At 48.0% G+C, this 24,977-nt stretch overlaps 1 protein-coding gene across 1 annotated transcript in view; it reads right to left on the bottom strand.

Annotated features, from left to right (window-relative positions):
* Positions 1-24,977, bottom strand: part of CRB2 (crumbs cell polarity complex component 2) — a 30,850-nt gene that overhangs the window by 5,730 nt on the left and 143 nt on the right. Inside the window, exons 1-7 of the mRNA XM_058159051.1 lie at positions 24,697-24,977; positions 13,840-14,772; positions 11,669-12,228; positions 8,156-8,321; positions 5,603-6,470; positions 3,322-3,438; positions 3,065-3,191 (exon numbers count right to left, since the gene is read on the bottom strand). The exon at positions 24,697-24,977 is cut by the window's right edge and continues 143 nt beyond it. Coding sequence (XP_058015034.1) covers positions 3,065-3,191; positions 3,322-3,438; positions 5,603-6,470; positions 8,156-8,321; positions 11,669-12,228; positions 13,840-14,772; positions 24,697-24,751 — 2,826 coding nt within the window. The 5' untranslated portion in view covers positions 24,752-24,977. The remainder of the gene's footprint in view (positions 1-3,064; positions 3,192-3,321; positions 3,439-5,602; positions 6,471-8,155; positions 8,322-11,668; positions 12,229-13,839; positions 14,773-24,696) is intronic.

The raw sequence follows: 24,977 nt of genomic DNA, 5'->3' as shown, positions 1-24,977 counted from the left end.
ATACCGGGCCACAGCCTATTTGCAACCGGGCCTGATTTGCGTGAGTGTTGCAGGGTCTCACGGACCCGCTCTTGTGAATAACGGGTGCTTGCCTGCCCCTCCCACCAAACCATCCCCTCTTTCCTCCCTTCCCCGCTCCCATGCTCCAAGCCACCAACCTGGAAGAGGTTGGGGAACTCTGCTGTAGAAGTTGAAAGGTTGAACTAAGGAAAGGAGAGCAGGAAGGAAGAACTTAGCAATTTGGAGAGGAAATTTGGCCCCTTCACACAACGACCAGCCACTGGAGTCATTCAGTTCTGTGCAAGAACCCCTCCTGGGCTAGATAGATTAACAGAGTTGGAAGGGACTTCGTAGGTCATCTAGTCCACACACACCCCTCCACCCAAGCAGGAGACCCTACCCCATTTCTGACAGTCTCTTCTTGAAAGCCTCCAGGGATGAAGCTCCCACAACTTCTGTTCCATGGGTTGATAGTTCTCACTGTCAGAAAATTCCTCCTTATTTCCAGGTTGAATCTCTCCTTGGTCAGTTTCCATCCATTGTTCCTTGTCTGGCCTTCAGGCTACTTAAAGCACCTTCTCAAAATGCACCCTCCACCTGAAGAGGCTCTCCCTCCAACCCACCCAGCTTCCTCACCAAGCCACGTGAGGTTGGTGTAAGCTGTGCTAAAAATACCAGGTGGTGATCTCAACAGTGGAGACACCTGACAGCCTAGCAACGCTGGGATAGAAACCAGGACAGGGCGAAGTATAAGTAGATAAGAAGTGGATTTTCAGGTCTACATCAAAACATGGATCTGGGATGCCCTCTACCTGAGCGGGATCATTGTATTTGTTGTGGTCCATCAGCAGCCTATGGAATATACGGAGTCGGACAGTGATGAGGCTGAGGTGAGGCCAGGGCCATTGGGAAGTGAGGTGTGGACTCCAGAGCCTCCAGAGACTGACAGTAGTGAGGCAGAGGAACAGGAGGAGTCTGTTCCTAATGCACGCATGAGAAGAGCTGCCAAAAGGCAAGAGCAGCTCAAGTAGAGAGGACAACTCAGGAGTAGGGCTAAGATATGATTGGCCCCTCCCATAAGACTTAAAACAGACAGCAACGACGTTTGAGCTTTACCGGAAAACAACGTTGTAGCTGCGTTCTGCTCCGTCTTCTGCTTCATCTACGTCTTTGTTTTTGTGGCTTCTGGACATTTCCAGGAAGGGCATTTGGCAGTTTGACTAATTGGACTAAGGTTTGTGAGATAACTGAGGAATTTGTGTTGGGAGGCATTTGTTTTACTTTGAGCTGAATGATGCTGGGAATGAAGTAATTCCCAGCTGTTCGAATAAAGTTTGTTTTTCCACGGACTAAGTTTATTACCACCTACTTGGGCCTGGGTCACAACAGTATTAAGGATTCCTTTAGGGTAAGGGCTCGGTCCACCAGCTTGGAAAAATGGCCTTATTGTGTGTTTTTGTCTCTCCTTCACCATTCCTTCCAGCTCTTCCAACGTTCCTCAGCCCGTAATCTTTCAAACACTCTGTGCCCTGGGCCACCGTAAAATATTTTGAAGACCACAAAGCTTCCAGCAGGAAGCTACAGGCATAACTTAACAACAGTTCATTTAGTGACCGCTCAAAGTTACAACGGCGCTGAAAAAATGTGACTTGTGACCATTTCAGCATTCCAGAGGGTTGGCAACGGGTTCATATTTATGACGGTTGCTGTGTCCCCCAGGTCACGTGATTCCCCTCTGGCGACCTTCTGACAAGCCAAGTCAATGGGGAAGCCAGGTTCGCTTAACCAGGTGTTACTAACTTATCAACTGTGGTCGGAAAATGGCCCAAAACTCACTTAACCAATGTCTCATTTATACCAACAGAAAATTTGGAGCTCAATTGTGGTCGTAAGTCAAGGGCTACCTGTACCAGACTGAGTTTTGATGGTAGGTCAAGAACTTGTCGATGTAACCCAGAGGTGTGAAACTCAAGGCTCCGGGGGCCGGATCTGTCCCACGGGGGGCTTAGATCCGGCCTGTGGGGCTTCTCAGTGGTGGGATTCAAATAATTTAACAACCGGTTCTCTGCCCTCATGACCAGCTGGGTAGGCGTGGCTTGGTGGTCATGTGACCATGTGGGTGTGGTCAACTCAACATCACTCATGTCGATGGGCGCTTCGGCTTAGCTGTTACAATGTAATAAGGGTTAACCCGAGAGGCAGTTTCCGTAAGCAGGGCAATAAAGATTAGGCTAGAAACAACACCAGAATGTTTCCTTCCTGCCTTCCTTACAGGATTAGCTCTGTAAAGTGGGAAAAAACAAAATAAGATTTCTTCCAACGACCAGTTCTCTGAACTACTTAGAAAGTTAACAACCGGTTCTCCTGAATAGGTGCAAACCGGCTGAATCCCACCACTGGCCGCCCTGGAAACAGCAAAAGACCAGCCTGCAGTGCCTCTGCCAGCAAAAACGGAGCGCAGGACGGAGTTCACGAGGGCCACGGATGGTACTTCAAAGCTCCATTTTCGCTGGCAGGGGGTTGTAGGAGGCTGTTGCAGCCGAAAACGGAGCTCGGGAGCCCATTTTCGCTGGCAGAGTGCTCAGGCCACCACAGGCACCCCCTGACACGAGTGACGGTAAAATCCAAATTTTTTTACTACCGGTTCTGTGGCCATGGCTTAGTGGGCGTGGTGTGGTTTGGTGGGCGTGGCTTGGTGGGCGTGGCAGGGAAAGGATACTGCAAAATCCCAATTCCCTCCCCCCTCCAGGGGGAAGTATATTGCAAAATCTCCATGCCCACCCCACTCTGGGGCCAGCCAGAGGTGGTATTTGCCGGTTCTCTGAACTACTCAAAATTTCCACTACCGGTTCCCCGAACTGCTCAAAATTTCCGCTACTGGTTCTGCAGAACCTGTCAGAACCTGCTGGATTTCACCCCTGATGAGTGATCTCAAGCTGTCCACGCCCACCCCAGCCCCCCAAGGTTAAACACTTGGAAAAGATTTTAACTCCTTTTTTGAGTCAAGTGTGTGTGTGTGGGAAAACCCAACCCATTATTCTGGGAAAAGAAAACTCTTGCTTACACTGACATCACAATATTCTCCTGCGTAGCTGGCACCGCAAATACACCAGGACCGATTCATGGAGTGCTGACACGTCCCCCCGTTTTTGCAGGGGTTGGGATCACAATCGCTGACGTTGATCTGGCACCTGGAAATAAAGCGAGGTAGGAATCAGCCACGGCCTTAAAGAATTCGAGGAATGGGGTAAGGACCAAAGAGGCGAAACGGGGTTTAAAGAATCCCCCTTTAAAGATGGCGGGTCAAAGCCATCATCGTACTTCTTCCCCGTGTAGCCAATCTTGCAGCTGCAGTTGGCTCCCCAAGGGCCATTCACGCATTTGCCGCCGTTCAAACAGGTGAAGTTCTCGCCACATTGTTCAGGGGGGAAGGGCCACCTGGAATTTAAAAAAAGAAAGAAAGAGAAGAACCTTGATTTAAAAACCAGACGTTCGTAGGCGTTCTTCAAAAAATACACACTGCGCAACGCCTTGCAGCACTCTTTTGCAAACTGGAAACCCCTCACGTGTATCCGTTGACTGTCCTCTAAAGCAAGGGTCTCCAACCTTGGTAACTTTAAGCCTGGTGGACTTCAACTCCCAGAACTCCCCAGCCAGCTGTGCTGGCTGGGGTATTCTGGGAGTTGAAGTCCTCCAGGCTTAAAGTTGCCAAGGTTGGAGACCCCTGCTCTAAAGCCAGAATTATCCAAGTTAATGCCTTTTCATTTCTTCTCCGGTCCCCATTATTCAGGACTGCTGGTGGATTAGTAACAATCGTCCCACAACTCCTCCCTCCACAGGTACATCTCCATCTTTACATTCCAGGAGAGGTAGTTTGTCTCATTCAGCCGAGACACCAAGAGACCTCCTCCCATTGCTCCCGACAGAGGCCGTGCTGCCTGCTTTCTTTCACAAGCCGCTAATCACTATCAAACCACGTTGCACAAGTCTTCTGGCTCTGGTGCAAGCTCTCACTGGGTTTCTCTTCTCTCTAGTCACGCTGGCCTTCTCTCTGGACCAGGCTCATAACCTGTCAAGAGTGGTTACAGCGTGACTACTATTTTGAGACAACCCAGGAGCAAAATACAGGATACAGAGGTTTTTGTCATTACAAACAGTGGCTTATATACAAGACTTCTATATACAAACATACATGTGGTAGGCACACACCAGGCAAGCAATCAATCTTCTTCAACTCTACACGGAGAACTACAATGCAGATAGAACATGACGAGGAGAGAGATACATGAAGGGAAAGAAAGCGAGCGAGCTTTCCCTTATATAGACAGCTTCTTAAAACGACAATAACCCTGCTGACTCATCCTCAGTTCATCATCCTGGTCCACAGCCTTACAATGGCTAGTCAGCTTTAAATCATCATTACCCTGACAAAGTTGACTATCAAGTTGCTTCTGCAGGCTTGTAGTCTAATAATGGGAGAGAAGAGGGAATGGATCTTCTCAAGAACTTCAGGACATGGTTTCTTGCAGAAGACTCTTCAGTGAGCCATGGGACAATTGGTTTTACCCTGGCTGGTGGTCATATCCTGGTTAAGTCTTCTAATGCCAGCAGCTACTAATGGAAAAGAGCTGAAAGATTAAAGAGAAGGTCTTTCTGGGGAACTCCAGAAGAAAGCTAGAAGCTTCTGAACCGAGTTCATCCCTCCAGCCCATATGACCTGTTTGTGGGCAAAGAGCCTTCCCATCATCAGCTACCACCAGACTTCCCACCTCTCTGAATGTGCAAAAAATGATTGCCATTCAAAGACGTCTCCTGTACACCAAACCAGGGGTGGTATTTACTTACCTTCCCTACCAGGTCACAAATGTGAGAGCACACGCGTGTGAGCTCGCTTGGCTCGCATGAGCCCCATCCACATATGTGCACGGCCTCAAAACATGCCTAAATAGGACTGCATAGAGCTGGGTCGGGCCCACCCAGGATTTCCGCTACCGGTTCAGGCGAATCGGTCTGAACCAGTTGAATACCACCTTGGCACCAAACCCAATTTTTCAGATGGAGTAAGCACTCTTGTGTGTATATCAAGCTTCTGTGTAGCTCAGTCCTTGCCTCTGGTATCCCACTGATTTATGTAGTCAGCAAAGTGATTGTCCTCCTGCAGTGTTCGAAGGCTAAGACTGAGATGACTGTAGATGGTCTGCTTGGAAAAATGTCTTTGCAGATTCTCAGTCATCCAGGTCACGGTCATCCCAAAGGTGCTTTTTCCCAAAGCCAACTGGACCTTCTTGGGATTTTTTCTTTGAAAACATTTGACTTCTCATCTGAAGAAGTTTCTTCAGTTCTTGGATGAAGAACTTCTTGGATGAACTTCTTGAACCGAAGAAGAAGCTTCTTGGACGAGAAGCGAAACATTTTCAAGGAAAAAGATCCAAGAAAATCCAGTTGGCTTTTTTGGGTAAAGTATGTTTGGGACATCTAGTTGGAAAGAAAGGTTGGGGTGGGATTCCCACCGCTCCTACCTTGCGCCCCAACTCTGAGAAAGAGCAAGAAAAAAATGCACCTCCAGAATTCTCATTCTTGCTAGTCAGACTTCCTGACTTACTCGCAGAGGGGCCCAAAGTATTCTGGCGGGCATTTGCAGGAGTAGCTGTAGACGTCATCCACACAGGTCCCTCCATTCTGGCATTGGTGCCTTACACAGTCGTCTACGTTGATATGGCAACGTTTCCCGATGAAGCCCTTATGACAGACGCACTGGAAGTCCCCCACTAGGTCTTCGCACTCGCCGTGAAGACATGGGCTAGATTTGCACTCATCCGTGTTGGTCTCACACAGCGGCCCTTCCCACCCAGGCTGGCAGTCACAACCGAAGGCGTTGAAGAGGTCCAAGCAGGAGCCTTTGTGATGACACGGATTGGAAGAACAGATGTCTGCTCCCTGGCAGCCCAGAAGGAGGGCCCTGCCTGTCACCTGAACGAATTGTTCTGGCTGTGGGTAAAAAGGGTGGCTGGACAGAGGCAAAAACAGGCCCCCAATGTCTACGTGTCCGAGGCAGCCCGTGAAGTTTTCAGCCAAGACAATAAATGCGTCGCTTTTTAAGAAATCCAAGTTGCCGGCATTACCCAGGAGAGTTGTATTGGTGGAATCATCCAGTTGGAGGTGCCACCTTGATGAATAGGCTGAGGGCTCTTCCATGGTCAACAAGAGGGTGTGCCAGGAGCCATCGGCGATGGGCGTGGGCCTGAGAAAGCTTGCTCCCTCGACTCCATTCCCGCTCCGGATTTCAACCAGGAGTGAAGAGTTTTGAATAGCCACCAGAAGGGAATCGACTTCCTCTGTGGCTTGCATCAAAACGGCGTCGCTATCTCGCGTCCTGAAATCCAGGCGGAGGCTGTGAAGAGCTCTGGCGATAGACATGTTTGCTGTGAATTCAACGGCATCGTGCTCGTCAAATGTGGCATTGGCCAGACCTGCAGGATGACACGGTAATCAAAAGATCATGAGTGGAAGGGCTGTCCAGTGGAGACACCAAGGACAGGGGTGGGGCTGCTGGGGGTTCACAGGGGTTTGGGAGAACCTCTAGCTAAGATTCCGTGCAGTTCGGAGAACCCCCAAATCGCACTCCTGGATGGTTCTTCCCACCCCACCCCACCCCTCCTGGGAGTCCCCACATGGCCCGTTTTGGATGCAGGTAAGTGCAGGGCGCACACGGTGGCTCGGGGAGGGTGAAAAATGGGCTTACTGGAAGTTCAGGAAGGCCTCCAGAGGGCCTCTGGAGCCTGGGGAGGCCATTTTCCCCCTCCCGGAGGCTCAAGAAAAGCCTCCAGAGCCCGGGGAGGGCAAAAACACCCCCCACCATGGTGCAGGAGACCAACTATACCCACCATGGCCACGCCCAGCCAGTAACCGGGCAGAGAACCCCTTACTAAAATTTTTGAAGCCCACCCCTGACCAAGGAGCACCCCAAAGATCTCCACCAGGAAGTTCAAGGAAGATGAACGTTCGTCGAAGACCATTCTGAGGCCATCTCAAGGAGTGAAATACTAAGCTGACCCAGATATATAAACAGAGTTCCTTGGGAAGAGAAATCAATCAGAGTAAATTTCTAGAGATTTTCGGTCCTCAAGGTCATGGTTGTCCCAAAGGTGCTTTTTTTTCCAGGAGGCAACTGGACTTTCTTGTTTTTTTCTTCCTTTTGAAGACGTTTCACCTCTCATCCACGGAGCTTCTTCAGCTCTGACTGGATGATGGTGGGGAATGGAAGGATTTATACTCCTTGCAGACAGCTAGTCATTTGCATCCTTTGAGAGCAGGGCTGTCAAACTCCTGGTCCGCGGGCCGAATGAGTTCACACATTGGCCACGTCTACGCCTGGCTTAGCGAAGGGGAGAAAAATCCCAATATGTCACATGCCGCCGCCATGAGTTTGACAGCCCTGTTTTAGAGGGTCATTGAAGCACTTGGAAGTTTATCCAGAGGGAAAATTGCAGAGTGCAGGAACCATTTGCACCACTCAGGCGACCCTGAGGACACAGATAAACCTCCAAGTGGCCTCAACGACCCTCAAAAAAGATGCAAATGACCAGCTGGCTGCAAAGAGTATAAATCGTTCCATTCCCCCACTATCCTGTCAGAACCGAAGAAGCTTCTTGGATGAGAAGCAAAACGTCTTCAAAAGAAAAAAACAAAATAAGAAAGTCCAGTTGACCTCCTGAAAAAAGCCCCTTTGGGACAATCAGAGGAAACATAAGTCATCATAAACGAAAGTTCCTCGAAGCTAAAACTGGGAACTTCAACAAGTGGACGCGAATCCCGTCCCTTGAGCTTCTTTCCAGAGGGTGGTGGGAAAACCCTTGTTTAAATTTTAATTTAAATTTCCTGGAATGGAAAACAAGAGCACACGGAGGCTTACCAAGAAGAATGTTCAGGATTTGCGCCATGACCCCATGACTTGGATTAGAAACGACCTAAGACTTCAAGCCATCTTTTTAAAGAATTAGCAGGCTGAGTGTAATGGGATCTACCACAGATTTGTACCAGGCTGAGATCATGAGGAAAAGGGTCTCCAGACCCTCCCCTCCCTCCCCCGTTTAAAAAAAAAACAAGCAAAAACGATACTTCCGCAGTTGCCTACAATTCCTGGAGGAACACTTACAAACATAACCGGAGGGGACATCCACACAAGCAGTAGCTGGAGGACACAAATCTTTTTGGCACCAGACTTTCTCCTCGCAACATTTTCCAGTAAAGTTGGGTGGGCAACTGCAGTTGAAGTCATTCCAGGTGACGGTACAGAGACCACCGTTGAGGCAAGGAGAAGACTGAAAGACCAAAGGAACAGGATTAGCGGGGAAAGTGGTTCTGTCGGGCTTCCGAGGAACACCTCCAAATGAAAGAAAACCCCGACGCTCAAAGTTCCTCAAAGTTCCACTTTATTAGAAGACGTCATATGATGTCTTCTAAAACATATGAAGAATGGTTGCAGGAACTCAGTATGTCTAGTTTAATGAAAAGAAGGACTAGGGGAGACAGGATAGCAGTCTTCCAATATCTCAGGGGTTGCCACAAAGAAGAAGGAGTCAAGCTATTCTCCAAAGCACCTGAGGATAGAACAAGAAGCAACAGGTGGAAACTAAGCAAGGAGAGAACTAAGGAGAAATTTCCTGACAGTGAGAACAATTAATCAGTGGAACGACTTGCCTGCAGAAGCTGTGAATGTACCAACACTGGAAATTTTTAAGAAAATGTTGGATAGCCATTTGTCTGAAATGGTGTAGGGTTTCCTGCCTCGGCCGGGGGTTGGACTAGAAGACCTCCAAGGTCCCTTCCAACTCTGTTATTATGTTATGTTATGTCATATTGGCACCTCTGGGAAAACCCGAATCTGAAAGCTTCCAGGTTTTCCCCACCCGAAGGAAAGTCCAAGCCCCATGATGGCGAACCTATGGCACATGTGCCAGAAGGTGGCACGCAGAGCTATCTGTCCGGGCAAGCACCCGTTGCTCTTCTGGGTTCTGGCACGCGGGCCAGCTGGTTTTCATGTGCGCGGGAGTGCCGGAAACCGGAAGATTAGGTGGGTTGGACTCAACCTGAGGAAATCTCTCTCGGTGTTCAAATCAGGAGTGATCCAATAGAATTCAGAACCTCAACCATTATAATCCCCATTCCTGGTGTCTCTAGTTCAGTGATTCTCAGCCTTGTCGCAGAATTCTGCCAAGGTTGAGAAATGTCACTCTAGTCCCGGTGTCTGCAACCTGTGGCTCTGGAGCCGTATGCGGCTCTTTTGTCTCCCTGTCTGTTGAACCAACCACTGGCTGGCCCCTCCACTCACCCTCCCCTCCCAGTCAATCCTCGCCTGGCCTGAGAAGGTAAGGGCTATGGCAGGGGATGGAGACTCTCTCCATATTCCAGAAGCACTCCTGTGCTTGCTATATCTCGCAGGCGCTTCTTTCGGCCCTTGTTGGTACTGCGTGCATCTCGGTCACTCGGGGAGATGCGTGACTTGCTCTCTGCCCCGAGACACTGACCCAGCCCAGTTGCGGCCAATGCTCTGCATCGTAATGGGCTCCAGGAGGAGGAGGGGACACCGTCTTCCCCCATTGTGAAGCACGCTAAATTTAACTGTGCTGCGCAAGGCACTGTGAGAGCAGCAGACAGGCTATAGAGGTGGCAACAGCAGTGGTGTCGGCCGCAGCCAGGCCAAGCCAGTGTCTCGGGGCAGAGAGCAAGTCACGCATCTCCTTGAGCAACCAAGATGTATGCAGCGCCAACAAGGGCTGGAAGAAGCGCCTGCGAGATATGGCAAGTACAGGGGCGCTGGAATATGGAGTGGGTCTCCATCGCCCGCCGTCACCCTTACCTTCTCAGGCCAGGCGAGGAGTGACTGGGAGGGGAGGGTGAGAGGCAGGGACAGCCAGTGGTGGGTTTAGCCGACAGGGGACAAAAGAGCTGAAATGACTCTTGATTTAAATATGGTAAAAAGCACCCAGAACAACATCAGCAACAACAAAAACCCACCAACCCTAGACTGTTTTTGGAAATGGTTCAAGAAGGAACACAAACACACGGACGCACCCACACACACATGAGACACACACAGAGAGAGAGAGAGATGAAAGATGGAGAGACAGAGAAAGAGAGAGACAGAAAGGGAAAGAAAGAGAGAGAAAGGAAGGAAGGAAGGAAGGAAGGAAGGAAGGAAGGAAGGAAGGAAGGAAAGAAAGAGAGAGAGAGAGTGAGTGAGTGAGAGAGAGAGAGAGAGAGAGAGAAAGAGATCTGTTTCCCACAGAAAACACCAGGAGCCACAAAACTTGGGTAAGCGTGGCGGGGTGTGAGTGTGTCATGTGACTGGGTGGGAGTGAGTGATGTCGAGTTGGCCACGCCCACCCAGGTTTTGTGGCTCCCGGTGATTTCTTTTCTGTGGGAAACGGGTCCAAATGGCTCTTTGAGTGTTTTAAGACCCCTGCTCTAGTCCCATAGATCCCATGGCAAGAATGAATGACCACAAGGCATGCAGAGAAGGTGCTTCCTTGCAGATGGAGATGGTTGGTGTTGGGTTTTTTTTGTTCATAAACAGAGCTCGGGAACATGAATGGAGATGTTGAACATAAAGAGAAGATCCATACCTCACCTTGCTGGTTTTCCTTAGTCTTGTTCTCCAGATCGTTCTCCTTCTGGCCGCATGAGAAGTAAGAACACAGCAAGGAAATGCTATATCTCTAGGAGCATCTAGGCTAGTCTCACCAATCTCGGCCAAAGCTATTCTCCAAACCGGATTAGAGCAGGAGCTCCCACCCCCGGCCCAGAAGCATCCTGAACTCTATCTGCTGAAGCGTTTCGGCATGGACGTGTGACTGCGCAACACAACGCTTTCTCTGACAAATTTGGCGGCCATAGTCTTGACCATGGGAGTTCACGCCACAAGGTGAAGCTTAGCGAGGGGCTCTGCTGAGCTCTTATTTTGCCTGCAATCATCAACCGTTTGAGATCCCTCAACAATTGAACCACCTCAGGAAATAATGCTACAAGTATACTGACCTCTGGTTCACCCAATATTGTGTCTGCGCCCCCTGAGCCGAGCCTCCTGCCAGAAAGTGACTTGGAAAGTGAGGGGGAAGGGTCATCAGGACTTACCTCAGGAGCACCGGCTTCCCTGGCTCAGCTCCAGGAGCCAGAGGCAGGCCAGGTAGAAGAGATAACGAGGCCTCCATCCCCTGACTCTTCCCCCCAGGCCACGCCTCCAGACCCAGCTGATGGCAATCAGGCCTGGCTGGACCCTAGGTTTCATAGGCAGGAGAGGAGGGAACAACAAAAGCAAGGGTGGGGCAGGCCTAGGAAGTGCTGAGTCATGGAGCCACACCCCACAGGATATAAAGACAGCGAGAGCTGCTGTGCCTCTTCATAGCAGGCAAATGAACTGATTAACTAAGAGCTAAAGTACTGTTTGTTCCTGGGTGACTCATCGGCGTCGAGGGAGATAACAGAGACACTTGGCAGATGCTCATAGTTTGCTGCCAGAGCTGATAGTGCCGGCTAATTAAGCTATCGCTCGGACGGAGGCGAGGGGGGACAGAACACCCAGCGCACTGTTTCATCCCACCCATAGAGAGGTTTTCCCCATGTTCAGAAATATCTGGATGCATCTGGGCTCCTTCAGCCTGGTCCTTACCTTGCAGGCATTATCCGAGAGGCATTCTGGAACAACGTTCTGGTATTGCCCCACATACACATCCTGTGGAAGGCTGTCGTTATCTGGAGGAGGGAAAAACTGCATCTGGTAGTGGTTGAGTTGGATATCCTGCAGGCAGCCTTTAAAAGGGCCTCCCCAGAGGTCCAGGTTTTCTTGGTGGGGGAGCCCGCCCACATGAATCTCAAAATTAGCCGCAAGAAGGGCGATGGCCAGATCTCCCAGCTCTTCTTCTCTGTTTAATAGGCTGGCCCGAGCGAGGCCTTCATGGAAGGAGAGTACCACAAAGTGCCTGGTGCCATCGGCCAGATTTCCAGAAGTTCCCACCGAAGCAGCCGATGGCGCTTCGATCTGGAGCCTCCCATCCTTCAAGTACACTGTGAGGAAAACATCACTTCTGTTGCTGATCTGGAAGATGAGGCCATCGGCCTTCCGTGTCCGGATGAAAAAGGAGAGGTTAAAATTGGGCCCGAAGCTGTCGGGAACCTCAAAGGTGACAAAGCTAGAAGAATTATCCTGGCCGAAGGTTGCTGAGGGTGACTCTGGAAAGGAGAGAAAAAAACACTTTCCAGTTCCAAGCCAAGGAGAGCAAACAACTCGAAAACTTCTATGGGTTTCAACCATCAACCATGGCTTCTACTAGAGGCAGTATTTCAGAAGGCCTATGGAGTTCTGGGTTCCAAAAATGTCTGGTATAATCTCTACATTTTAGGACTGAAGGCTAAAACATATCAAGAACAGTTGAAGGAACTGGGTATGTCTAGTTTGATTAAAAGAAGGACTAGGGGAGACAGGATAGCAGTGTTCCAATATCTCAGGGGCTGCCACAAAGAAGAGGGAGTCAAGCTATTCCCCAAAGCACCTGAGGGCAGGACAAGAAGTGATGGATGGAAACTCATCAAGGAGAGAAGCAGCTTAGAACTAAGGAGAAATTTCCTGACAGTGAGAACAATTAATCAGTGGAACAACTTGCCTCCAGAAGTTGTGAATGCTCCAACACTGGAAATTTTTTAGAAGATGTTTCCTGACTAAGCAGGGAGTTGAACTAGAAGACCTCCAAGGCAGGGCTGGGCTGCTGGGGGTTCACAGTGGTTTGGGAGAACCTCTAGCTAAGATTCTGTGCAGTTCGGAGAACCCCCAAATCCCACTCCTGGCTGGCCCCTCCCACCCCATCCCGCCCCTCCCAGGAATTCCCATGCAGCACGTTTTGGATGCAAGTAAGTGCAGGGTGTGCACGGAGGCTTGGAGAGGGCAAAAAATGGGCCTACCAGAGGGCGTCTGGAGCCTGGGGAGGCCCTTTTCACCCTCCCGGAGGCTCCAGAGCCTGGAGAGGGCAAAAACATTCCCCCTCCCGCTGTGGTGCAGGAGTCTGACTAGGCCACGCCCACCCAGCAACCTGGCAGAGAACCCCTTGCTAAAACTTTTTGAATCCCACCCCTCCTCCAAGGTGCCTTCCATGCTATCACACGAAGCTATTTAATGGTTGTGGCACTGCCTTCTCTCTGTCTTCCTTCATCTCGGATAAGAACCCCAAACAAATTCTTGTTGTGACTCCAGCCCCCGAACCTGGCCCCATGCCCGAAAGTGACACCGAGAGTGAGGGGGAAGGGCCAGTAAGGCTTACCTCGGGAGTACCGATGCCTTTGGCTCGGCTCCAGGAGCCAGAACCAAACCAGTCGGAGGACGTAATGAGGCCGTCATCCCCTGATTCCTCCCTTCCCCAGGCTACGCCTTCAGACCCAGCTGATAATAATAATCAAGCTTGGATTGACCCGCGCTTCAGAAGATTAGAGAGGCGGCGTCATCAAAAGGAAGGGTGGGGCAGATATATAAGGAGCTTTGGGACTGCTCTCACTCCACCAGAAGCAAAGTTTAGCTGAACCGTATCAAAAAGAACTGAAAGACTTGCTACGTGAGTCATTTGTTTGAACTTTGGCAGGCAGCTGCAATTTCTCTGCCAGGACTGATAAGAGCCGTGAATCCACTGGCTGAAGGCCAGCTCATGGGTCTGAAGTGGGGAAGGAGACAGAACAATTTTTGTTATTCTACCGAAACCAAGCAGACGAATTCCCCGCCTACCACCGGCTCCTATCACTGTTTCTGAAAATATTTTTCATTTCTTACCCAAATTCCTCTCAATACGTGCTACTCACCATAGGAGCAAGTGTGACCTTCGTAAGGCCGGGAACAGTGACAGCGGAAGTCCGTCCAGAAGTCAATGCATTGGCCACCGTGGGAGCAAGGCTGAGACTGACACCACTCCGTTCTCTCACAACCCAGTTGAAACCCAGGAAGCTGTAGACCTTCGACGTCCTCGGGTAGGAGTATCTTAGAGTCAATCTGCAAGTCTTCCAGGCAACCAGTGAAGTGTCCCGTGCAGTTGATCATTAACGTCTCCTCGACTCCCCCAACGTATATATTCAGAAATGAGGGCAGAAGAGAGACAGGGGTCGTCTCGCCAAGGGGATGTCTGAACAGGCAGATGCCCCCTTGGCAAGCTTCATGCCACAGCCTGAATTCCAGAGACTCTTGCAGAGAGACTTCTGCCTTGTGCCAATGGCCATCGTTCACCGGGGGTGCCTCCAGCGTGAAAGATATGTTGGCCTCCTGGGTCAAGAGCATCACCTGTAGGAGGCCAGCGTAGAGTTCCAGGAGCAGATGCTCCGTTTGGTGGCCTCGGTAGAAAAGGAGGCCACTGAGAAGAGTGGTCCGGAACCGGAGAGCCACGCTGGCTCCGTGACCACTGGTGTTCTTATCATCGGCAGATGCGTTGATTAAGAGGTAGCCGTTGTCCGTGAGGGAGAAAGTGGTTGGGGTGGAGCAGGTGGGCCCGTAAAATCCAGGAGGGCACTGGCACAGGTAGCCGTGGGCCTCCGACTGGAAGGTGGGGACACACACAGCCCCATTCTGGCAGTGGTGGGTCTTGCAGCCCGTGAGCTCCACCGAGCAGTTCTTCCCACCCCAGGCTACGCCACCTGGGTTGAAGATGCAATGGCAGTTGTAGTCGGCGATGGTGTCTTCGCAGGTACCTCCATTTTCACAAGGGTGGCCTTCGCATTCGTCGATGTCATTGGCACACTCGATGCCTAAGCAGACAGGGAAAAGGCAAGGGGAGAGGGGGAATGAGCTTCTGAGTTTGCACAACTATACACAGTGAAGCTGCCACAAAGAAGAGCGGGTCAACTTATTTTACAGAGGGCGGAACAAGAAACGACGGATGGAAAGTAATCAAGGAGAGAAGCAATCTAGAATTAAGGAGAAACTTCCTAACAGTGAGAACAATTAACCAGTGAGACAGCAGAAATTGGGGTTACTTCATCACTGGAAGATTTTTAAGAAAAGACTGGACAGTCACTTGTCTGGAATGGTGTAGGACCATGATGGCGAACCTATGGCAAATGCCACCAGTGACACGCAGAGTCGTATCATTCCCATCACCCATCTCCTTCCACTTATGAATGTATGATTGTAACTTTGTTGTTTGTATCCTTACAATTTATATTGATATTGATTGGTTCCTGATTGCTTATTTGTACCATATGGCTATCATTAAGTGTTGTATCTTAGAATTCTTGATGAACGTATCTTTTCTTTTATGTACACTGGGAGCATATGCATCAAGACAAATTCCTTGCGTGTCCAATCACACTTGGCCAATAAAAAATTCTATTCTGTATAATAATAGTACTAGTAATAATAACAACAACAACAACAACAACAACAACAACAACAACAGAGTTGGAAGGGACCTTGGAGGTCTTCTAGTCCAACCCCCTGCCCAGGCAGGAAACCCTACACTATTTCAGACAAATGGTTATCCAACATTTTCTTAAAAATTTCCAGTGTTGGAGCATTTACAACTTCTGCAGGAAAGTTGTTCCACTGGTTAATTGTTCTAACTGTCAGGAAATTTCCTTAGTTCTAAGTTGCTTCTCTCCTTGATTAGTTTCCACCCATTGCTTCTTGTTCTACCCTCAGGTGCTTTGGAGAACAGCCCGACTCCCTTTTCTTTGGGGCAGCCCCTGAGATATTGGAACGCTGCTATCATGTCTCCCCTAGTCCTTCTCTTCATTAAACTAGACAGACCCAGTTCCTGCAACCGCTCTTCATATGTTTTAGCCTCCAGTCCCCTAATCATCTTTGTTGCTCTTCTCTGCACTCTTTCTAGAGTCTCCACATCCTTTTTACATCGTGGCGACCAAAACTGAATGCAATATTCGAAGTGTGGCCTTACCAAGGCCTTATAAAGTGGTATTAACACTTCACGTGATCTTGATTCTATCCCTCTGTTGATGCAGCCTAGAACTGTGTTGGCTTTTTTGGCAGCTGCTGCACACGGCTGGCTCATATCTAAATGATTGTCCACTAGGACTCCAAGATCCTATTCTATTCTATTCTATTCTATTCTATTCTATTCTGTTCTGTTCTATTCTATTCTATTCTATTCTATTCTATTCTATTCTATTCTGTGTGGGCATGCAAACATTGCCCTAGTTCAGTTTCTGCATGCACGCGCGCGCCAGCCAGCTAATTTTTGGGCCTTCCAGACCCACCGGAAGTCAGGAAACAGGCTGTTTACAGCCTCTGGAGGGCCTGTGGGGGGGTGAAGAAGGCCATTTTTGTCCTCCCCAGGCTCCAAGAAAGCCTCTGGAGCCTGGGGAGGGCGAAAAACGGGCCTACCAGGCCCACTGGGCCATTGTGTGCCAAAAGAGGGGTGAGTGCGCTCATGTGCATGGGTGGGGCACATTGAATTATGGGTGTGGCCAGGCACACGCACGATTCCTCCCCCCCGTGCTCCCGTCGCTTTTGGCATGGGATGGCAAAAAGGTTAGCCATCCCTGGTATAGATCCACTGGTATTTGATCTCCTGCTTGAGCCATCCAGGTCCCATCCAGCTCAATTCCTTATTGGTTGTACAACTGTACAAAAATTGATTGAGGTTCAGACAAATTTCAGCACAGGTGGTGTTGTGTCTGCGCCCCCCAAGCCAGGACCCCTGCCAGAAAGTGACTCGGAAAGTGAGGGGGAAGGGCCGTCAGAATGTACCTCTAGAGCACCGGCTTCCCTGGCTCAGCTCCAGGAGTCAGAGGCAGGCCAGGTGGAGGAGATAACGAGGCCTCCGTCCCCTGACTCTTTCCCCCCCCAGGCCACGCCTTCAGACCCAGCTGATGGCAATCAGGCCTGGCTGGACCCTAGGTTTCGAAGGCAGGAGAGGCGGGAACAACAGAAGCAGGGGTGGGGCAGGCCTAGGAAGTGCTGAGTCATGGAGGCCACACCCCACAGGATATAAAAGCAGCAAGGGCTGCCATACCACTTCGTGACAAGCAAATCAACTGCTTAACTAGAGGTGAAGTACTGTTTGTTCCTGGTTGACTCATCGGCATCAAGCGAGATAACAGAGACACTTGGCAGACGCTCACTAGTTTGCTGCCAGAAGCTGATAGTTGCCGGCTAATTAAGTCATCGCTCGGACTGAGGCGAGGGGGACAGAACAGGTGGACTGGATTTCCTTCAGCCCTGGGCGGCTACAGACATGCCAAGCTAAATAGAGATGGGGATCCATATGTATTTGTGGACTGTTGAAGAGTCAGTAGCCCTGATTCAACAGCCTCTGGAGCCTCTTGCAGCTCCTCACACACATTCCCACTAATTCCCAAGAATGCTGGCCAGATAAACAAAGTTCTGGATTATTTATTTTAAGAGCCTTACACTTTGCCCACAAGAAGGAACTGGAACGCAACCAAGCGGAATTTGCAAAACTTTCTCTCCCCTACATTGAGATAGCTCGTAGCCAATTCAAGCTGGATAAGATTGATCTTGCCCAACACCTCACCAACTTTTAAGATGCGCGGACTTCGACTCCCAGAGTCCTCCAGCCAGCATTTTTTGTTAGATTGGTCTAACAAGTGGCAACTTCAAATGCTTTGTCTTGCACATTGGCAAAAAAAATAAATCAAAACATAAAATGCAAATTAGATGGACATGACCTTATAGATGACCCTCACTCTGTCAAAGACCCTGGAGTACTCATTTCTAAAGATCTAAGTGCCAGAGCCCACTGTAACAACATTGCCAAAAAGGCACTAAGAGTTGTTAACCTAATCTTGCATAGCTTCTTCTCTGGTAATATTGTACTACTAACTAGAGCATACAAAACCTTTGCTAGACCAATCCTTGAATACAACTCATCTGTCTGGAACCTGCACTGCATATCGGGCATTAATACAATTGAGAGAGTCCAGAGATATTTCACAAGAAGAGTCCTCCACTCCTCCGCTCGCAATAAAACACTTATGCTACCAGACTCCAAATTTTGGGCTTAGACAATTTAGAACTACGCAGACTTCAATCTGACCTAAGCATAGTACATAAAATTATCTACCACAATGTCCTACCTGTCAATGACTACTTCAGCTTCAACCGCAACAATACACGAGCAAATAATAGATACAAACTCAAGGTAAACCGCTCTAAACTCGATTGCAGAAAATATGACTTCAGCAACAGAGTGGTTAATGCCTGGAACGCACTACCAGACTCTGTGGTCTCATCCCCAAACCCCCAAAACTTTAAGCTTAAACTGTCTGCTTTTGACCTCACCCCATTCCTAAGAGGTCTGTAAGGGGTGTGCATAAGTGCACCCACATGCCTACCGTCCCTGTCCTAATATTCCTTTTTTCTTACCTGCTTCATACCTGCTTCACTTCAGAAATTGGACACCTATCCAATATCTTTCAGAACCTCCTTGGTTGGTGATGATACCACCAAAAATCAAACAGCCATATCTAACCAGGAGCCACATGTCACATGGAGAAATAAGAGTAGAGTAGAGTAGAGTAGAGTAGAGTAAAATAGAATAGAATAGAATAGAATAGAATAGAATAGAATAGAATAGAATAGAATAGAATAGAATAGAATAACAGTTGGAAGGGACCTTGGAGGTCTTCTAGTCCAACCCCCTGCTCAGGCAGGAAACCCTACACCATTTCAGACAAATGGTTATCCAACATCATCTTAAAAACTTCCGGTGTTGGAGCATTCGCAACTTCTGGTGGCAAGTTATTCCACTGATTAATTGTTCTCACTGTCAGGAAATTTCTCCTTAGTTCTAGGTTGCTTCTCTCCTTGATTATTTTCCACCCATTGCTTCTCTGGAGAATAGCTTGACTCCCTCTTCTTTGGGGCAGCCCCTGAGATACTGGAAGACTGCTATCATGTGTCCCCTAGTCCTTCTTTTCCTTAAACTAGACATGCTCAGTTCCTACAACCATTCTTCCCATGTTTTATCCTCCAGCCCCCTAATCCTCTTGGTTGCTCTTCTCTGCATTCTTTCTAGAGTCTCCACATCTTTTTTACATCGTGGCGACCAAAACTGGATGCAGGATTCCAAGTGTAGCCTTACCAAGACTTGCAAGATTCTGAAATGCAGTTTTACAGTACAGTAGAATTAGCTCAGCTAGTCATGTTGTGTGTTTTTTCCTGGCGGGGCTGAAGAGACAAAACTAGAAACATTTTTTTAATGGAAAAAATGGATTGACTATATTCAATGTAGATATCAGACTACGAGTTATCAGACTGTTTTTGAATGATTATGATGTATTATTTCTGATTGTTTTCGGGGAAACTTAGGAATTGATGATTGTAGGGGTATAATTAAGTTGGGACGAAATTTTTTTAGCATATGTTTGTTTTATCTTTAACTATACCTTGTGCTCGTTCCGGGAAGTCGGGGAGGGTTGTGAAGGAGGGGAGGGAGGTGGGGGGAAAGGGGGAAAAAAATTTTGTAAAACTTTTTGAATAAAAAAAAAAAAGTAGAAACATTTTTTAGGTTCCCATTGGACCTCCGTTCAGAAGGGGAAATAACTTTCCTTGTTCTAATAAACTCTCATTCCAAAAACAGGTTCTCCGTAGCTGACACAGCTTAAATCGGGTTGGGGAGTCCTGCAGTTCTACCCAACATTAAATTAATCCCCATGGCCTCTCAGCCTCCCTTCTTGGGGGCTAATTAAGGATGGAACTGTGCCCTGGGAAACCATGTTTTGATTCCTTCTTTGTTTGTTTTGCCACGGAAGGGAAGATCTGTTGTTGTTTTGATGGCTGGCACCCAGCCTGCCCTCATCAAATCTCTTCCCAATTGATCTACACAAAGAAGCCAAGACATGTCTTGGTTGGAAGAGTAGGTAAAGGTGAAAGTAAAGGTTCCCCTCGCACATACGTGCTAGTCGTTGCCGACTCTAGGGGGCGGTGCTCATCTCCGTTTCAAAGCCAAAGAGCCAGCGCTGTCCAAAGACGTCTCCATGGTCATGTGGTCGGCATGACTCAACGCCAGAGGCGCACGGAACGCTGTTCCCTTCCCACCAAAGGTGGTCCCTATTTTTCCTACTTGCATTTTTTACCTGTTTTCGAAACTGCTAGGTTGGCAGAAGCTGGGACAAGAAACGGGAGCTCACCCTGTTACACGGCAGCACTAGGGATTCGAACCGATCGACAAGCTCAACATCCTAGCCCCTGAGCCACCCTAACGGAAGAGTAAGTATAAGGAGATAAAGAACCAGTAGTCATTCCTCTCTCCAATATGGCCTCCCGTGGCAGTTTGAGTCATGGATGATTGTTGCATTTCCTGAATGCAACAAGCCAGCATTAAGCCATGAAGCCACAGAATGCACAAAACCCTCCATTAGGGCAGGTGTAATATTGTCCGGGTGTAATATTGCCCAGTGGCTAAGATGCTGAGCTTGTTGATCGAAAATGGTTGGCAGTTTGGCGGTTCGAGTCTCTAGTGCCGTGTAATGGGGTGAGCTCCCGTGACTTGTCCCAGCTTCTGCCAACCTAGCAGTTTGAAAGCAGGTAAAAAATGCAAGTAGAAAAATAGGGACCACCTTTGGTGGGAAGGGAATGGCGTTCCGTGCACCTTTGGCATTGAGTCATGCCAGCCACATGACCACAGAGACGTCTTCGGACAGTGTTGGCTCTTCGGCTTTGAAACAGAGATGAGCACCGCCCCCTAGAGTCGGGAATGACTAGCACATATGTGCGGGGGAACTTTTACCTTAATATTGCTCAAGCTGTGCTCCTTAGCCAACTCAACAGGGCTGGCCTTTCAAAACCTGCTCTCTTGAAAGCAGCTTCGATCCTGTCACATTTAACACAACCTGCAAAGATTTGTGCAAGGCCACAAAACACAGGCAACCTCAAGGGATACCTGAAATCAGGATCTTTTTCCCAGTATGGTCCTTTGAGTTTGGAAACGTGTCAAATTTTGCAAGGGAGTGGACAATCGCTTAAACATGAGCCAGCCATGTGCAGCAGCAGCCAAAAAAGCCAATACAATCCTTGGTTGTATAAACGGAGGCATAGAATCGAAATCATGTGACGTGTTAGTACCACTTTGTAAAGCTTTTGCAAGGCCACACCTGGAATACGGCATCCAGTTTTGGTCACCAATTTACAAAAAAAGTTGTTGAGACTTTGGAAAAAGTGCAAAGAAGAGCAACTAAGAGGGTCAAAGGCCTCGAGACAAAAACCTATGAAGAACGGTTGCAGAATTTGGGTTTGGCTAGTCTAGAGAAAAGAAGGACTGGGGGGGGCATGAAAAGCAGCATTCCAGTATTTGAGGGGCTGCCACAAAGAAGACGGGGTCAACTTATTTTCCAAAGCACCAGAAGGCAGGACAAGAAACAATGGATGGAAATTAACCAAGCAGAGAAGCAACCTGGAATTAAGGAGAAACTTCCTAACAGGGAGAACAATTAACCAGTGGAACAGCTTGCCACCAGAAGTTGTGAGTGCTTCATCACTGGAGGTATTTAAGAAGAGATTGGATGGTCACTTGTCTGAAATGGTATAGAGTCTCCTGCCTGGGCAGGTGGCTGGACTAGAAGACCTCCAAGGTCTCTTCAAGCTCTATTCTGGTTGATTGATTGATTGATTGATTGATTGATTGATTGATTGATTGACAGTGAGAAGAATTAACCAGTGGAGCAGCTTGCCTGCAGAAATTGTGGGTCACTGGAGGTTTTTAAGAAGAGAGTGGACAGTCACTTGTCTGAAATGGCATAGGATCTCCTGCTTGACGATGGGGCTGGTCTAGAAGACCTCCAAGGTCCCTTCCAGCTCTGCTCTGATTCTGACTTCTCTTCCATGGAGATATTCCTTTGCTTCAGCAAAGAATCCAAAGGAGACCTTTGGATTCCCCTTTCACGAAAAACAAGAATCCGCTGAAGGCACTTTTCTGTCAGCAAGAATAAAATAGGCTGGAATGTGCCAGGAAATATTTGACAATCCAGGTTTGTGGGAGGGAGGGAGGGAGACTTGGGGGAAGGGGGTGGCAGGGAGTCCTTAGTAAAAAAAAAAAAAAAAAAAGGAAGGAAGGATGTCTTGTTTTCAAGAGGAGGCTAGATTAGATACACCATAGTTCAACCCGTTTCTGCCGCTAGTTCCGGAACGCCCTTGGGTTTTCCAGGGATGTTCTCTTTCCCCTGTGAGGAAAATCCCTGCAGCTAAAATGGAGTTTGTTAGATGTTAGGATCCAAGGTAAAAGGAAAAGGTTCCCCTCGTACATACGTGCTAGTCGTTCCCGACTCTAGGGGGCGGTGCTCATCTCCGTTTCAAAGCCGAAGAGCCAGCGCTGTCCGAAGACGTCTCCGTGGTCATGTGGCCGGCATGACTCAACGCCAAAGGTGCACGGAACGCTGTTCCCTTCCCACCAAAGGTGGTCCCTATTTTTTCTACTTGCGTTTTTTACCTGCTTTCGAACTGCTAGGTTGGCAGAAGCTGAGACAAGTCACGGGAGCTCACCCTGTTACTAGGGATTCAAACCGCCGAGCTGCCGACCTTTCGATCGACAAGCTCAGCGTCTTAACCCCTGAGCCACCACGATTAGGATCCAAGAGTTGCCACCAAAGGAAAACTGCACGTCGCTAGGACATCATCAAGGAAAGCTAAGTGACCCATTAAGCCTATGCTAATTAATGTGTTAATATGTTAATTAGCTGTCGCTAATTAACATATTAACGCGTGCAATCCGTCTGTCTGCTGGGAATTCCTTCCCTTCTGCAGACAGACAGACAAGATCTTGATCTGTCAGCAGGCACTGCACCCCACTATTGGGGATAAGCAGTGGTGTGTGTGTGTAGAGTGGAGAAAAGAAGTAAGGACAGAGATAAAGAAAAGGAAAGGAAAACAAACGTACTAAATAGTTTATACCAACTCGGTTTATGCGCAACCATCTCGGCTTCTCCTGCATTCCTCTGCCTCCTTATCTTGGATTTCTTTACTCTTGGCCAAATTCACTTTTTTTTTTCTTGTGTATTTATTTTAGGAACCAATCCTTCTCTTTCTGTGACCCCCCACCCCCTTCCCAAACCCGACATACTTGCATTGTCCTGGTGAATTGTTTTTTTCTGTTCAATCCACCCTTCGTATTTGTTCTTGACATGATTTCTTCTTGCATTTAGGAATCTGCCTTTAGCTTCCCCAAGTTTATCCTGAATGCCATAACCCCTCATCTTCACAAAACGTACGCCGTCCTCTATTTGTTATCTTTTAGCAAATATTCATTGCTCACAGGGACTGTTACCGTTCTACACATATTTGCACATTTTAGCATCTCCAACATTCTCCATAAAAGTTTTCCCTCTTCACTAAACATCCTAGTGAGGTTGTTCTTATTCTCAAGGTTACTGATCTTCTTTGGATGAAAAGAACCGGCCCATTAGTGGGGCACAATCTGCTCTCTCTCTCTTTCTCTCTCTCTCTCTCTATCTATTTATCTATCTTCTCTCTCTTTTTCTCTCTCTCTATCTTCTCTCATGCCTATCTACCTATCTCATCTATCATCTATCTATCTCTATCTCTATCTTTCTCTCTCTCTCTCTCTATCTTCTCTCATACCTATCTTTTTTTTTATTTGCATTTATATCCTGCCCTTCTCCAAAGACTCTACACTATCTCTATCTATCTATCTATCTATCTATCTATCTATCTATCTATCTATCATATCTTTCTATCTCTCTCTCTCTCTCTCTATCTTTCATATCTATCTATCTATCTATCTATCTATCTATCTATCTATCTATCTCTCATGCCTATCTATCTATATCATCTATCATCTACTCTATCTACTCTATCTATCTATCTATCTATCTATCTATCTATCTATCTATCTCTATCTCTATTTATTATCTATCTATCTATATCTATCTATCATCTATCTATCTATCTTTCTTTCTTTCTTTTTTCTTTCTATCATCTATCTATCCATCCATATCTATCTATCTATCTATCTATCTATCTATCTATCTATCTATCTATCTATCTATCTATCTATCTATCTTTATCTAGCTTTCTTTCTATTTATCTAGCTTTCTTTCTATCTATCTATCATCTATTCATCTATCCATCCATATCTATCTATCTATCTATCTATCTATCTATCTATCTATCTATCTATCTATCTATCTATCATCTATACCTGTCATCTCTCTCTCTCTCATCTCTCTCATCTCTCTCATGTCTCTCAATCTTTAATATCTCTATCATATCTCTCATCTATCTCAATCATCAAATCTCTATTTATCATCTACCTATCCATGCATGCAGACACACTTCCATCCATCTCTGCGTACCTCTATCCTTATTTCACCTTCTCGTTTGGATACCTTCTTATAGGCATTAACTGGAGAGAAAATCTTGCTTCTTTAGAAGATCAGGGGTTTGTCCCCCTCCCCAGGAGTGACACAATTTTCACAATCTGGAGTTTTCTGCCCAGGACTGGTGCCTGAACAGAAGAAGGAGAAGCTCAAAGTTCCTTTGAGCGTGAAGCTGAACTGCGCAGCCTTCCAAAGGGGTAGCAGAGACACCCCATGCAGAAAACCTTTCTAAAACAAGAAGCCTTGCCCACCTATCCATACAAAAGACACGCACACACACACACACACACACAGAGGAATCCACAGACCCACAACCACAACAGAAAGAGTCGGGGGTTGCTAAGGACCCTCAGTCATTACCTGCCAGGAGATGAGAAAATCCACCCAGAAAGATGCTAGCCAGCAGAGCGTTCATGGCCGGTCCCCTGCCGGCATGAGTGGTGGTCCCAAGAGGAAAACGTGGGAAGGTTCTGAGACAGAGCTGGATTGGACCGCCACAGTGTTCCGTTTCACTCCTGGGTGCCAGGCACACCACGGGCCTCTTCGGAGACGAAGCCAAGCGCAAAAACAAGGCGGCTGCTGAGATCTAATCCATCTCAGCTCTAAATCTTCCCAGCTGGCTTTCATCCCAGCTGACAAGA

The sequence above is a fragment of the Ahaetulla prasina genome, chromosome 16 (genome assembly GCF_028640845.1).
Source record: "Ahaetulla prasina isolate Xishuangbanna chromosome 16, ASM2864084v1, whole genome shotgun sequence".
Taxonomy (NCBI): domain Eukaryota; kingdom Metazoa; phylum Chordata; class Lepidosauria; order Squamata; family Colubridae; genus Ahaetulla; species Ahaetulla prasina.
This window is presented reverse-complemented; position numbering and strand designations above follow the sequence as displayed.